The sequence below is a fragment of the Lagopus leucura genome, unplaced genomic scaffold, assembly GCF_019238085.1.
Source record: "Lagopus leucura isolate 7727_CA_CO unplaced genomic scaffold, USGS_WTPT01 Super-Scaffold_100157, whole genome shotgun sequence".
In the NCBI taxonomy this organism is placed as follows: domain Eukaryota; kingdom Metazoa; phylum Chordata; class Aves; order Galliformes; family Phasianidae; genus Lagopus; species Lagopus leucura.
In genome coordinates, this window is record NW_024962334.1 from 45,581,005 (window position 1) to 45,597,467 (window position 16,463).

Sequence of the window (16,463 nt, forward strand, 5' to 3'; positions counted from 1 at the left end):
GGAAGGAAGAGGAAGGAAGAGGAAGGAAGAGGAAGGAAGAGGAAGGATTCTTTTAATACTCTGCAAAAAATAAAATGGAAAACAGCACATAACATTTTAGAAGGAATCAATTTGTGTATGGTTTGTAAAATGGACCTGGAATTTATCAGATATATGTCAATTGTTACTTCATTTTGAAATTTGGCTGAATGTTAAGACGCACCATCTGATCTAGCAGCAGTTGATACTTACTAACTAGTGAAAGGACCACAACAACTAAATCAAATATGTTCCAGCCAATGGTGAAGAAGTAATGTCTCAAGGCTATTATTTTTATGACGCATTCCCCAGTAAATACTGCCACAAAGAAGTAGTTGATCCTTTTAAGAACATCCCTGACATCTTCCTTGTCACTTTCTGCCATCATCACAACCATATTTAGGCAGATGAGAGTCACCACACTAATGTCAAATGCTTTGTGTGACACTATATCAAAGAAAAATCCTTGAAATGCATTCTGTGGAGAGAGAGAGAATGGATTCATGTTACTTCTAAGACTCAGGCAACACTTAAGTATTAAACAGTAATTTTTGGTTCGAATTTAAGACAATAAAAAATTAACAATATGGTGCTAGAAGCATTTTAGGGGATTTCTTTGGACATTTTAAGATAACACTCAGTACGTGGCCAAGTATTCTCAGGTATCATGCAACTACATTTCCTTAGAAAAAAACTACACAAAAGGAAAACTCTGTGCATAGGAATAATTATTGAAGCAGACATTTTAGTATAAGCAGAGTTGTGGGCTGATGATGGGCTCCAACTTGTAAGTTTAGTTCCAGATGCCCTGCTGCACGATTTAAACTGGACACCATCTTTATATTTTCTACCATGCTCCATTTTAAATGGTCTCACCAATGGTCTTGGGATGGGTTTTTGAGGTTTCTTGGATCCGAGTTTTTTTAGGGCATTATAGTACTTTTTCTGTTCCTCAGTCAAAAAGAGATCTTTTCCACCTAAGTAGAGGGAAAGAATACTGTTACTTGAAGCTTAGGCACTTGACTAAATAAACACCAGCAAGTTTATGTTGAAAACAAACAATGACAACAAAAATAACACAAAAAAAAATCTGAATTCTGAAACTCTTTCAGTATTTCTCCTTTTCTTTGAAAAGGGGTGCTGAAAAAAATGATCAGAGCTTGGTGAAAATCAATTCTGATCAGTATTCCTGAGTTAGATTCCTCAGCTGGGAGAGCCCTTCTGAAGTTCTGAGGAACCTATTTCATATTTTAACCACAACAGAAGAACTCATCAATAAAATGCTTTTCATTTATATTTTTGGGAAAGGCCAGAGAAGAAGTGCATGGCTGAGTTACCAAGGAAGATAAAGCACTTTGGGACTGAATTCTGTGGGATTCTCTTTACCACAAATTTCTGGTACTGTTCTATTTACTGCCTATGCCATCTGTATTACTTAGCAATTATCCAGGAGAAGCCATCACAGAATCACTGAATGATTAGCATTTCGTAAAACCAGCATGTAACAACATCTCCTAGGGCATCTAAGCTCCCAATCGCTCTAGCAAGAGCTAGATTTACATTTATTTACATTTATTACAGTCTATCACAATGAAAACCCCCCAAAAGGAGAAAAGAAATGAAAAAAAAAAATACACACTTAGATCATGTACTCAGAAAAAAGTGTTAAATCCACATCAAACTCCAGAAAGAGTTCGGGCTCATCAGTTGCTTAACTAACATTACTGCTGTCAGCTGGGATCATGCCTGGTACTTTGTTGTAAAAGGGAATTATGACCGTGAAATTGGACAGTTGCCCCTCATACATATCTCTTCTCTGACCAGATGCAGAAAGACAACAAATTTCTTGTGTGCCTTTTTATCTTCTACCCAAAGCAGCAGTGCTTTGTTGCTTGGAGTAAAAGTCAGCCTGTGGAAATGATGAAAAATTCAGCCTATGGAAATAATGAAATTGCTCCTGTGGAGACTGTCTTTCATATGCGTACCTTGAAATTGCAAACCTCCTGTCAGTCTGCCAACAAAAATGCTTACTTGTTTTATTATAAGACTCCCCAGTGGATTCATGGACTCAATTACCCATATTATTATGGATATATTAAGCTCCTAAATGAATCAGGGACAGAACTCAATCAACAAATAAGCTTGATAATAAATAAGGTTCCAGATGCTAAAGTTTACCAGGGAAGGCTAACTGTTGCTTTTCACTTCCTTTGTTTTTCAAGATTTTTCCTTCAGCTTCTGACTTAATAAAAATTTTCAATAATCCAGTACAATATGGAGAGGAAGCAGTCCTCCTGGGCTTTAAGAAGCCTTTACATGGTTATCTGTCTTTTTCCGGGGGTTTGGATCTGACTACAGAATTCTTTTTTTTTTTTTTAACTTAATAAATTAATTTGTAGAGTAATTTACTGAAGACTAGATTTTTTTATTTTTATTTTTTTAACAAAGCTAGTTTTAGAAAAAGTTCTGATTAACAAGGACTTTCCAAGTTTCTTCACCAGGAAAACAGCTGCCACTTCTGCCATCAGTATTTGTGGGGTTTAATCATCCTTACCATGTTTGTTAGGTGTTTCCACTCAGCAAAAAGGGTTGTTCTGTTGTCCACAGAAAGTCTTTAGAGCACAATCATAGAATGATTTGGGTTGGAAGGGGCATTTAAGATCATCTAGTTTCAACCCCCCAGCTATAGGCAGGGACACCTCCCTGTAGAAGATTGCTCACAGCCCCATCCAGCCTGGCCTTGAATGCTTCCAGGGAAGAGACACAACCTCACTGGGCAACGTGTTCAGCCTCTCACCACCACCACAGTAATGAACGTCTTCCTGATATGTAGTCTAAACCTACCTTCTTCCAGTTTAAAACTATTTCCCCTCATCTTGTCACTGAATGCCCTTATAAAAAGTCCCTCCCAGGTTTCCTGTAGGCCCTCTTCAGGTACTTGAAGGCCTCTATGAAGTCTCCTTGGAGCCTCTTCTTCTCCTGCCCCATAGGGGAAGAGAGTCCCAGCTCTCTCAGCCAGCCCCATAGGGGAAGTCCACTGGACCTGTTCCAACAGCTCCATGTCCTTCTTGTGTTGGGGGTTCCAGAACTGGGCACAGTACTCCAGGTGGGGTCTCAAAGCAGAGTATAGGGTCAGAATCACCTCCCTCGACCTGCTGGTCACATTTCTTGACACTTCTCTTGATGCAACCCAGGATATGGTTGGCCTTCTGGGCTGCAACACACAGTGCAGGCTCATGTCAAATCTTTCATCAAGTGATACTCCCAAATCCTTCTTCTCAGGGCTGTTCTTAAGCCATTCTCTTCCCAATCTGTCTCTGTGCTTGAGATTGCACTGACCCCGGTGCCAGGTCCCTTTGGATAGCACCTCTTCCCTGTAGCGTGTCAACTGTACCACTCATCTTGGTGTCATCTGCAAACTTGCTAAGGATTCACTCGATCCTACTGTCCATGTCACCTACAAAGATGTTAAGTAAGACCAATCCTGATTGGTCCCTGAGGAATGCCACTCGTCACCAGTCTCCACTTGGAAACTGAGCTGTTGATCACAACTCTCTGAGTGCAACCATCCACCCAATTCCTTATCCAGTGAGTGGTCCATCCATCAGATCCATTTTTCTGCAATTTGATGACCTGGGTGTCATGCAGGACAATGTCAAATGCTTTGCACAAGTCCAGGTAGGTTACATCACGTTCTCTTTCTTTATCCTCTGATGCTGTAGCTCCACCATAAAAGGCCACCAAGCCTTTTATTCACCAAGCCTTAGATCTCTATGAGTAGTTACCTGAAATCTGTATAAATCTACATGCCAAACTGGCACAGACTCAATCAAATTGGGATTACAAGAGACATGAATTATTTATTTCATACAGTACTTATCTTTTTCCTTTGTTGGTTAAAGTTGCTGATTACCACTCCAATGAAGAGATTCAGCATGAAGAAAGATCCAAAAATAATGAAAATCACAAAGTAAAAATACATAGGAAAGAATGCCTCAAATTCTGGCTGTTGATCAACCTGTTACCAAAAAAAAAAAAAAAAAAAAAAAAAAGGAAAAAATATTAGTAAAAATTAGATAATAACAGCTTTGTTATTTCCAATCTATAATAACTATTTTTTTATTGTAACACTTTTTTTTTGTATTTAAACATTTACATGTGGAACAAGTCTTGTTCTGTCTTGTAGCTCTTTGTAAAGGAAGATACCAAACCTAGCTTTAGCAAATTACTTAAGTAATCAATAATAATTTCCAATCAGAAGGGATACTGCAAATGCCTGAATCAGAAAAACAACTCAGGCTGAAACATTTTGGTGGAGTTACCAACCTTTTGAACACTACCTCAGAAAAGCAGCAGTTTAAATTGCTGGCTCGCTATGATCAACTGTTCAAGCAAGGATCTTACTTTTAATTAGCAGCTACTTCATGATTGGTGTTTGAATGAAAATGGAAATAGCAGATGAAATTAAATATGTAAAAGTTAAAACATACTGTACTAACGAGAGTAAGAAACACCACTCAGAAATGGGGAATAGTAAGAATATCTAACATAGGGAACAAGCCTTCATAAATACCTGCTGAACATGAAGGAAAATTTGCTTCAGAGGCATAATCCCTCTAAGATCTCCTCAACTCTGTTCCTAAAAAAGACTTGTACAAAACATGCAACATCTTGTGCAGCATCACTCTATTTCAACACATTTTCTCTCATCTAAGTGCCAGGTATTTGGTATTCCACAGACTTCTGTTTCACTGCATTGTGTAAAGCACTGATCTGAATGTATTTCTCATTTGATAATGAAAATAAAGCTGAAAAAATACACTGCATGTCTAAAACAAAAAAAAAAAAGGGGGGGAGGAAAGAAGTGAGAAGAAGTGACCCACCTCACGTGCATCCACTGCTGCATACATAATGTCCATCCAGCCTTTAAAAGTTGCCTGAAAATAATTACATCACTGAGTTTATTCTCATTAAAAGTAAATTAAAAAATTAAAATTAAAGTAAAAGATGAGGTAGAGCTAACATAAATGTGTTTACAGTCAAAGAAAAGTGAGCAGTGTGCTACAAAAATGTTCTAGTGATCTACTTAATTAGTAAAGAGAAACAAATTCTAAAAAATGGGTGTGAACCATTAATTGTTTTAATCAAGGTTTTTGTAAATTCTGTATTTCTTGGAAAACAGTAAAAGTTTATGTTCAACTAGCAAGTATATCCTAAAAGACAGAAAATAAATTCTAAGACAAACATCAGTTTTATCATTTCTGAGGATTCTAGAAGGCTTTGAGGATGCAGGGCAAGGAACACTTAGATAGAACATGGAGAGAGGAAGCACTTCAAAAGGTGTTTCCATCATGTTCTTGTGGTACTAAGATCAGTAAGTTAGCATCCAGACACTTCATGACTTATATATCAGAAATACAAACTGCATTGAGCTATTTCTCTGTTCCCCAACACAAAACTAATTTTTGCTCAAGATAATATGAGTGCTTTAAATCCATGAACATTTCAGGGTTGGTATATTTATCAAAACTGCAATAAGAATCAAAAAGCCATGAAACAAAGTTGCATATGTAAGAGTGTATTTTATCAGGAACTGAGCAGCTTACAAGCATGAAAAATATTTATTTAAGCTAGAAAATATCATCACTTTCAGCAAGAAAAACAAGTGCAGTGGCATCCTGTGGCTGGGCTTTCTTGAAGAAAGTGAAGCTGAGTATATTTTTACAGAACTTACCACTTGGAGAAGAGCCAAGTATCCCATCCCAACATGATCAAAGTTTACATCGCTATTTGTCCATTTCCCTCCATAATTATTACAGTCACTTTTGTTGTGAACTTCTCTGTTATCTCCTGCCTCAGGCACGCATTTCCAAAATTTTTTTCCAAGTAGTTTTACTCCTACAATGTTAAACAGGAGCCAGAAGACAACACAGACGAGTAAAACGTTCAGGATCGAGGGGATAGCTCCCAAAAGGGCGTTCACAACAACCTTAAACAAATAACATGAATGAAAAGAAAGAATAACTTGTCACATTCAGTAGAACACCTTCCCTCTCCCCCGAAAACATCTGCTTTTTTCTTTGGTATCTACGAAGCTTCTCACTCACAGATGACTAGCAACTAGCAGATGACATATTTAAAGCCAACCCTCAGCTGACACCAAGCTTGTCTTAACATCTTGTGCTATCTGTCTTGTCATTCTGAGGAAGCAGAACAGATGGCAACCAGAATTATCCTTGAGTAAAAGATGTACATTAAAAAAGGTAGCCTATAGTGGCTCTGGACCCTAAAGACAGGTATAGGGGAACAGGTTGTCCTTATATAATACCATGCCATAAATAATCCTCATTTACGTTGGAGAAGTTTTGTAAGAGAACACAAGCTTGACCTCCACAACAAAATGGGCCTCACGTGATAACCATTAGGAACTGACTGCAAACAGTACAAGAAGCAAAACAATTAGGTTTCCAACATGACTGACTTTTTTTTTTGTTAGCTCTCTTTCTTCATTTAGGTTTGCTTGAGGACAAGGTGAATGCAAGACTGCGGTACGCATTAGATCTCTTACAGAAATGATACCACTGAAAATGAGATTCCAGCTTTTGAGTGTCTCTGCTGGTAACATTGCTAGACCTGGCTCAAGCAGCAACAAAAACTCGCATTCAGGAACCCAGCACATTAATGCTGACAAGAAGGACCATGGTTGTTGCCAGTAGGAATTTTGGGACTATCTTCTATTTCTTTTCACCCTTTTTTTGTCATTTTGTGGTGGGGCATAATGAAGAGTTCTCTGGAAACAGATCACTGCTAGAATTATGAGAAAATTCCAAGAATTTTATCTTGGCCTTGGATAATATTCACTAGAAGTACGTAATATGCTAGGAATACACATCAGCTGTTCCAACCTAGATCATATTGCTCAGGGTCTCAGCCAGTCACGTTCTGATTTTTTTCCCCAGGATGGAGGTTCCACTACCTTTCTAGGCAAACGATTACATCCGCATGACAATTATCTTATTTAATAGGAATATCACTCACTGCCAACTCATTCTTTCTCATCTTCCCGATGCAGTCCTATCAGAAAACTTTAGTTCAATTTCCTGTAACTTAGGTAATTAAAGACAACAATTAGATCTGTTATCTAATTAGATCTCACGTGATCCTCCTTTTAATCTTCTCTTCCCCTGACAGAACAAGCTATACCCTTCACCTCTCCAGCTACATTATTCAGATTGCTAATGAAGCTTTAAGTAGTATGGACCCCAGGACTGAGCCATCAATAATGATCTAGGATTTAACTCAATTCTGCACACTGAACTTAGCAGTTCAGCCAATTTTCATTTTAGTTCATCTACCCAAACCATATTTAATCTCCATATGAGACCATGGATAACTTTTCCCTTCCTCAGACATCTTGCCATAGACAATCTTCATAAATTCACACCGGTTGATTCCATCTGATTTCTTGTCCTTCACATTTGTAAGGAGAATTTGCTCAATAGCCATCCTGGGGCCTGACTTTAGCATCTCATCACATTCTGTAATCTAACATAGGTCAGATAATTTACATCACATCACATATCTTATTTCTTCCCATTGGCTTTAAATGCTCCAGATAGAAACTGCTCTGAGCAGACTAAGGTTAAATAAGAAGAATCTCCTCCTCTGTTAATAAAGTCCCACCCAATTTAAGTATGCAAAGGATTGTCCTCTGTCACACCCACCCAGTGCAGGGACCCTACCCAGAGATACCTGTCAAGGTAAGTTGATACAATCACAGCAGTTTAAAGAAGGGGAATTATGGAAAGGAGCTACAAAAAGTGAATAGTTTCAGCTGAAGCAGTGAATTATTTAATCATTTTTTTCCAGTTCCTAACTTCTTGTCTGAGGGAGGAAGGAAAAAATAAGAAAGGTCTGTAGTCATTACACTTCCTAGGCCATGGAGATCAACAGAAAATACAACTTCCATGGTACAGAATCCTCCTTGTGTAACAGTTTGTTTGGGATAATTGGACAAATGTTTTCCATGTCTGAAGTAAAATAAGGAATGGGCTTCAGAAATGTACCAGTTTAAAAAAAAAGTCTGTTTCTTTTACAGATGTAGTGAAATTTTGGAAATGTGAAGAAATATTTAAGTAGTCTCATTGATGTACACCATAATTCATTGTATCAGCACACTATAATTCAATTTCCTTCTCTCATTTGTATTTATATAATTATATGAAATTATTTTTGAAATGACAACCATCTTAATGCTATTTCAAGTCCCCGGATAGAGATGTTATCTCATAATAACTTCAGATGCACCTGCTCCAAAACATACACACCCCTCCCAATATCCATACCTTTATCCCTTCAAATCTTGACAAAGCTCGTAGAGGCCGCAGTGCTCGCAGCGTCCTGAGAGACTTCAGGGCACTCTCAGAGGAACACTGTGAACTGTGTCCTGAATTTTTTCTTAGCCCCCAGGAAACACAAGAAATCTGTGTTTATTGAATTGAAAATGAGATTATTAACTGGCATTCAAAAGCTTACTCCATTTCTGTTTGCAGACAATCACAGATCAATGGTGATTGTAGCTCTGATCAGTAAATCAAATGCTAAAAATATTTACTCACAGCTATACCTAATAGGTAATTTTATTTTTTCAGACATTTTTCAAATAATGGCATTTTTTCATTTTTATTAACATATATATGTTCGGCTTTTCTTTCAAAATCAGTTTTTGTAATACCTCAGAAGGTCAGTATAACAACAAAAATGCAACTATGGTAATTCCACAGAATATAAGGTTTGAAAGTATTCAAATAAATGATTCTCCTTGTCTTTATAATTATTCTCAGAAGCCTATCTAGTAATTTCATGTCATGTCCACATCTTTATAGAAAAAAAAAAAATATTTTCTTTCAAAAGGTAGACAGTCTTGATTTTAAATCCTCTTAAGACAGAAACTGAGCTGAAAGCATTAGAAAAAAATCTTTCAATAGTTAGGGTTTATTTTTTTCCCCACTGTCATTATTTGTCTCTTTCTTCCTAACTGAATTTATTATCTTCTTGTCTAGAGCATTTTCATGCTCTTCACTGTTTTGGTCACCTTCGCTGTGAAAATTGCTGATCTGTAATTGCTAGAGTCATGCTTTACATTCTTTTTATACAGTCACAGTTAGATTTTTCTGTTGAAATTTCTGAGTATTCACAGTTGGGCTGGGATTGTTTAGTTTGGAGAAGAGGAAGCTCAGCAGAGACCTCACTGCACTCTACAACTGCCTGAAGGGAGGCTGTGATGAAGAGAGGTTTGGCCTCTTCTCCCAGACAACAAACAGGACCCAAGGAAACGGCCAGAAGTTGTACCAGGGGAGATTTAGATTTGATAAAAGAAAAAACTTCTTCACTCAAAGAGTGGTCAGGAGCTGGAATGGCCTGTCCAGGGAGGTGGTGAAGTCACCAAACCTGGCGGTGTTCAAGAGGCATCCGGATGAGGTGCTACGAGATATGGCTTAGTAGCTTAGTGGGTGGTAATGGTGACAGGAGGACAGTTGGACTAGATGATCTTGTAGGTCCTTTCCAACCCTGTGATTCTATGATTCTATAACTGCCAGGATTTATTCATCTAAATTTGTTCTCTTTTAAATAAGCAACTCTACTTTTTTCTGTTTCTGTATGATGGAGCTGCCAGCACTTTCACATTTTTCTATCATCTTAACTAACTCAATTTCATTTCTGATTGCTAATTGCACTCTCTCTTTACTACGGAGAAGATTTATGTAACTGAGATAGTCCTCAACAACAGCACTAAAACACTTTTAAGTAATTTGTTATCACCTAGAATTTCCATTTAAATTTGTCTACAGTTCCATTTGATTGCAATTCTTTTCAGCTTCTTGAAACTGTCTTTTACAATCCAGTTTAATCTCAATCCAATTTTCCATATAGTTCTTTATATAGAAAAAAAATCAGAATTCTAAATGTAAGTTCAATATAATACTTACACACACAATGATGAAGTCGAGCCAACACCACATATTTGTGAAATAACTGTGCAAACCATAAGCTACCCATTTCAGAAGCATCTCCATAATAAAGATGTAAGTGAATACCATATCAGCATACTCAAGGAGCTGCTTAACTGTTTTTCTTTCGTCAAGGTAAATATCTTCAAATGCCTGGAATTTCAGAATTAATTTTAAGGCTGTTTAGTAATTTTACAGTAAATTATTTTAGAATTGCACAGTATGGTTTATTCTACCCATTTCATGTTATGTTATTGGCAACTTATTTTTATGCGTAGAAATAAAAATCTAAATAGTAAACATCATTTTCAGATTGGTTGAAAATCTTCGGGTTATTTCTGTTCTAGACTTCTTCAATAAGCACCTGATGAGTGCCTGATATGGCTACCAAAAATCTTAGCTTCCCAAATAAGTAGATAATTTTTAAACCCTGAAATCCCTCATAGCTCAGTTTAAATTAAACACATTAACCAATCACTTTCAGGCCTAAACCTTCCAAAGCTGCCACCACCTTCAGTCAATCTGCAGAGTTGTAATACAGGTATGAAAAAACACAACAAACACCTTGTCTGTTCTTTCCAGAAGTTTTGAATTTCTCACAAAACCCCTGAAAATCCTTGCTGTCAGTAAGGGTTTTGGAAAATGCTTTATTGTGTGATCACTTCATTGTCTTGTTCACTTGCTTTTAACAGATTTGCTGCTCTACCAAGTTATTGTAAGTTATTGATACTGCCAATCAATTCCCAATTCCTTTAATAGCTGCATTATTTCCTCACCAATCCTCTGGCAATGTCTTCCTACTTCCTTTCATCCCCTAGTCCTCTATCATACTACCTCCATCTCCACTTCATGTCTCCTATGGCCAATATTTCTAGTGATCTATCCACCCATTCCCACCACCACCAGTTGACAACCCTCCATTCAAAGTTTGAGAAATTGAATGAAATTTACCAATGCTGCACTGCTCAGTACTATTATAAAAATGATAAAATTTTCAAACCAGCTATGTTTGACAATTTTGTAGCAGGTTTTTCTAAATTTCCACCAAGTGCTGCCTGGAAACTTAGTGATATCTATGCTGCAGCAAGGAAAATGTTTGACACAACCTGAAAAGAAAAAAAAAAAAGCATATGAGCTTAATGGAAAATATAGTGCCACAGAATGTAAAAAGTGTATGAAGAGCGCACAAAGAATGTGCTGTTTCACTCATATGACCATGCTGCGGCTGGAGGGATCTACAGCTGAAGAAAAGACAACATCTGTAGGCACACAGAACTGCTTTTTATAATGTATTTCATACATGGAAAAAGCAGAGAAAGCTTTGTGTATACAAACACACAAGTATTCCATATGAAAAAGCATCACAGCTCTGTAGAAAAACTCTTGCTGGTTTTATTATCTCACATCTATGCTTTTTGCTGTTAAAAGAGAGATGACCTTATGACTGGTTTAGTAAATTATTACTTTTATTCATTATTTCACTTGATCGCTCTGCACAAACATTGCAATAAGCTTCTGCTTGCTATTTTGCACATCCTTTCATCTTCAAAGGTAACATGATTGAAACATGACAGTCCACGCAGTCTAAGGAGCTGCTGAGGCAATTAAATACAGATGTCCACGCTGGGATAAACCAGACAGTCTTTTAAATTCCATTGGATGCACTGAGTGGATATTCACCCACTGCACTGAGATTTCGGACAGCTGAAATGCCACTTCAGATACCAGAAGTCAAGATGTATATCCTGGCTGACCTCCATCTGCCCCTTCAGAAGTGCTTTATTAAATGCCCTCACTCACATACACTCGACTACAGCCTGGTGTCACAATCTAAGCGTGAATCACACTCCAAAGACAGCATTTCACAGCCTAAACACAGGTGTTCAGATCCATTTTAGGCCCATTGGGGTACCCTATAGTGCCTGTGTCATTTCTGCCAGCTCTATGCAGTTATCACGGGTACTCTCAGGCATTCCATACAGAACTAAATGCCTGTGTTCAGGCATCTCAGTCCTGCTCCAGTTCTGTGCTGGCTCTGGCTATATTTATTTGACTTTTTATTTGTACAAACTGCTCAGGAGAATGACATCTGTCAATCTGGAAACATTCAAACAGATACCTTTGAATATTAGTTCATTTGGTATCCCTGTGATACATAAGATATACTTACTTTCTGTGCAACAGTCCTTAGGTAAATGTGTTTTTTTAGGCTGGGGATACAGGTCTATAAGAGTGACTGGGTCCACGGTGCTGGCTTCAGAATAGCTACCAACATCAAATCCCTGCACAGAAGAAGGCAAAGAAGAAAATTATTTGTTTTTCCCCTAATAAAGACATTTAAAGCACATTCGAACTAAATAAAATCTCCCTCTCCTTCAAATAAAGGAATAAAGAAAACTAAAGTCATTATGGAAAACAAGCATAAATCAGGCCAAAAGTGTAAGTGCCCTGACATGGAAAGGCAAGGCATGGGGACAGGTACAGGAATAAGAACCCAAGAAAAGGGAGGGCTGTCTCTTTTGACAGCCATGATGGTCTACACTAACTTCAGTTCACTGACATAGACAAAAATGATTTAAACCCACATTTATATAATTAAGTAATTTACACCAAATAAAACTCCGGGGAATTTTATCTAAAACCAGCACATCTTAAAGTGCTTGGATTTTTGGAGGTAATGATTCAGAATTACCGAATTCTCATTTTGTTTTTGGGTGGTAAGCTACAAATATTCACCTTTTTTTGCATATTTATTTATTTATTTATTAACGTGGAACTACACTGCATTAGCTAAGCTAAAAGCTATAGCTTCTAGATGAGAAGCTATTTGAGTGGACCTGTTTTAGAGAATAAATTTTTACACTGAAGGATGATGGCAAACAGTTACCTACAGAACTGATGAGTGAATCAACTGAGTTTAAAGAATGCTCCTTGCTTAATTTCTGTTCACTTGTAGAAAGTAATATATTTAGTTACACAGTTAGCAATGGCTGCTCATGAGACTCAAAGCTCCATGTTTTAGTAGGCATGGTGGTGATGGGTTGACAGTTGGTCTAGATGACCTTAGTGGTCTTTCTAACCTTAACAATTCTATGATTTCTGTTATAAATTACTGTCACAAAGCACCACCTGCTGCACAATTAAGACTTTGGAAAATGCTCGTCCTGTTATTGCTGAATAAGAATGAAAATGTTAATCCCTAGAACACTCAGAAGATGGTAACTGTTACAAATACCTCTTCTTGCTCTTTATTTTTGTACGTTTCTGAAGTCCAAGAAATCTGACTCAGGAGACTTGAGTTTCGGCACTGCTCTCTGTCTCTCAATCTGTCTTCCTAAATGAAGTGATGCAAAACAATTATTTTCCATCTTTTTCTTCCTGAGAGTTGTTCTTGAAGGAATAGATATTTATCAAAGTGTAAAGCATCCACAAAATTAAGCATGTCTGTCTTTTTATAGAGAATTATATAATACCTATTGAAGGCATGTAGAAAGTGGTTTTTTTTCCCCCTCAATTCAAACACTTTGGTCCTGTTGTTATACTGTGAATGTTTATCATTTCTCAAGACGTACATTTATCCCAGTGATGGGTTCCTGCATCCACTGTTGAGGCTCAGCTGCAATCTCTACAGCTGCATTGCAGTAGCTGGAGACCGAAGAGCTCAGTGATCCCTAACAGCTCTCAGTCCTCTTGTTGATGCAAGATGAAGACAGTACATAACACGTAAAAATAACCAAAGTAACCCATAATGCAATCCAAAACATATTTCAAATTGTCAAAGATGACTCTAAGGCAATCAACAATTTCTGCTTCTTGAAAATTTGCCCAAATATAAGACAATGTCTCCTCTTGTGATCAAAAATATAGGAAATGAATTCTAGAAGTCCACCTAGACACTGACCGTATAACAATCTAAGTGAGATCAGCATCTGCTTTTCATATTTTTGCCATGGCATAATGTTAAGTTACTGCACTTTGAGCCCAAATATCATAAGCTACTCTAAGACGCTTTCTACCTTGCTTTAGCAAATAACTTTCAAAGAAGTTCCTTCTTTAACAGCTTTAGCCAGTCTGTATTGGTACATCCTTCACGCAAAGTGTCTGAGAAGGTCTTGCAATGTTTCTTTTGGTTCACTTTTTGGCAAAAGACTGCAGAGAACTTATATGCATTTAGGTATCTGCACTTAAGTGCCTATAGATTAAGCTTATTCCTGCCCTTTGCAACAAAATTAAGATATGCAAAAGAGAATCTAAAATATCACAGAGGAGAACAAGGGAGCAAAAAAACTCAAACACGTTGGTTTGGTTTTTTGTTTGTTTGTTTTTACAGTGAAGATCTTATTTGCATTTGCTTTGGCTTCCGAACAACTGAGAAGCAATATATGAGCACTACAACTAGAGACTTGTCTTCCAAAATATCCAAATGCCATTGATAAGGCTAAGGAGACAAAAAATAAGAATGTCTGTCTTGATAAAACTTCATTTAGCAATTGACAACAATAAAATGAAATAAAATAGCTATAAACAGATTTACAGCTACCACTGAGAAGAATAATGAAAAAGTAGATATCCAACTTTTCCTGCTGAATAACTGAGATTGCTGAATAGCTCTTGCATTTTGAAGCTACTAGAAGAAGAAAAAGTAAAACTGTGGAGATGACAGAAGAAATAACATTTACAACAGTGCCTTAAAGACTGTATTTGCAGATGCAAGTTACAGCACACTTCCTATCATTAATACTTCTTACCCATTTTCTGTATTCTCCTTCTGTGTATACACTCTGCTCATCATCACCTTCATCAGTATAAGTCTCTACTACTGCAAGGGGAATGTGGCCACTATGGTAGTTTAAAGAGCCTTCGTATTTCCGTTCTGCTGAGGAACTCTCTTCATTATTATAACATCCAATGTCAAAACAACTGTTGTCCGCATCCTTTCCAACATCTGTCATAGCATAGTTATTTTTCTCTAAGTCTTTGAAGGAACTTTCTCCCAAAGTCTTCTTTTTGGCTGTTGTTTTTTTGCTTTGTTCCATGGTTTTGCCACATTTATCCAAAATTCTCAGTTTCACAGACTGCAGGCCCTTACAAATCCGTGCAATGGCAATCTCACATTTACTCTGTTTTTCAGCTTCCTCTTGTCCCGGTGAGGAGTCAGTATTGAAAGAACTCAGCAGCAGGGCAATGAATAGGTTGAGCACCTTGAAGGAAATAAAGTAAGCTGAAGACACCGCTACTTCTAACAGAAATAAATAAGTAAATAAAAAGATCAGAAAACCCTTCTTGTGCAAACAGAGAAATAAATAAATAAAAATCTCTCTTTCATCAACTGCTCTGCTATCAAATTGAGCGTACGAAAAAAATTTCTTCTTCCAGTCAGTAATAGAATGAGAATGAATGCTCACTGTAATGGAGTGTTCTTACCAAAGCATATAGTTAGGTATTAGGCTTCTAAAAAAGGTATGCAAAGATGCAGAATTTTCCAGAAAGTTTCAGCTTCTAGGGGAGCTGTATGCAAGATGGACAAACAGGAAGAAAAAAATCTAACTCATATATTAGAATGAATCTAAATCATGCAGTCTAGAAAATCTGGGTACTGTAGCATTTTGATACTTTAAGGTAAGTCGGTAAGCATTCAAAGCAATTCTGTTGCTTGACCTCAGCAGCACAAAAGATGAAGAAAGCAAATTACCACTGAATTATGGGAAGTGCTGCATGCCTGTGCTCTTATTAGAATGAATCATTTTGTGTATTTTAATTATTGGTTACTTCTTGTGTAAGAAAGACATGGAAATAAATGAAAAATTGAAAATAGAAACCATAGAAACAAGCTAACATCCAGAAAACTGAAATGCAGGAATACTCTTCAAATGATAACATTTACCTAAGGGAAAAAGATGCCAACGTAACTTGGTTCAGTAGGGATGGAAAACAGCTTGAAACTCACCACTAAGTTTCCTATCACCAGGACTAGCAAGAAAATGGGAAGACACAGCCCTTGTCCAGCCACTTCCATACATTCCCACATGGTTTCAATCCATTCTCCACATAATATTCGGAATATGACCAGGAATGAATGACAAAAATCCTTCATATGCCAGCGTAAGTTCCTGGTTGTACTTATTTTGTAGAAGTTAGCACTGTAACATTTGCCCAAAACCTGCTTTCCTACTACAGCAAAAATAAATACAGTGATAATCAAAACCAGAGTGAGGTTACCCAGTGCACCAACTGAGTTTAGAATTATTTTCATAAGAGTATTTAAGGCTGGCCACATCTTTGCCAATTTGAAGATCCTGAGCTGCAAGTAAAACACAAGGGAACAATGAGAGGCAGAACAGCACACAAACAGCACAACACAAACACACAAACAGACCCTGCGTTTATCACGCTGCCTTCACTGTCAAATTCAACACCACCCACCATAATTCATCC

The 16,463-nt window shown here is 37.3% G+C and overlaps 1 protein-coding gene across 1 annotated transcript in view; it reads right to left on the reverse strand.

Moving 5' to 3' along the window:
• Positions 1 to 16,463, reverse strand: part of LOC122189328 (sodium channel protein type 1 subunit alpha-like) — a 36,376-nt gene that overhangs the window by 2,198 nt on the left and 17,715 nt on the right. The window contains exons 14-25 of the mRNA XM_042888440.1: positions 15,976 to 16,329; positions 14,777 to 15,229; positions 12,199 to 12,310; positions 10,980 to 11,134; positions 9,997 to 10,181; positions 9,658 to 9,670; positions 8,364 to 8,438; positions 5,753 to 6,007; positions 4,902 to 4,955; positions 3,895 to 4,036; positions 895 to 995; positions 232 to 496 (exon numbers count right to left, since the gene is read on the reverse strand). Coding sequence (XP_042744374.1) covers positions 232 to 496; positions 895 to 995; positions 3,895 to 4,036; positions 4,902 to 4,955; positions 5,753 to 6,007; positions 8,364 to 8,438; positions 9,658 to 9,670; positions 9,997 to 10,181; positions 10,980 to 11,134; positions 12,199 to 12,310; positions 14,777 to 15,229; positions 15,976 to 16,329 — 2,164 coding nt within the window. The remainder of the gene's footprint in view (positions 1 to 231; positions 497 to 894; positions 996 to 3,894; positions 4,037 to 4,901; positions 4,956 to 5,752; positions 6,008 to 8,363; positions 8,439 to 9,657; positions 9,671 to 9,996; positions 10,182 to 10,979; positions 11,135 to 12,198; positions 12,311 to 14,776; positions 15,230 to 15,975; positions 16,330 to 16,463) is intronic.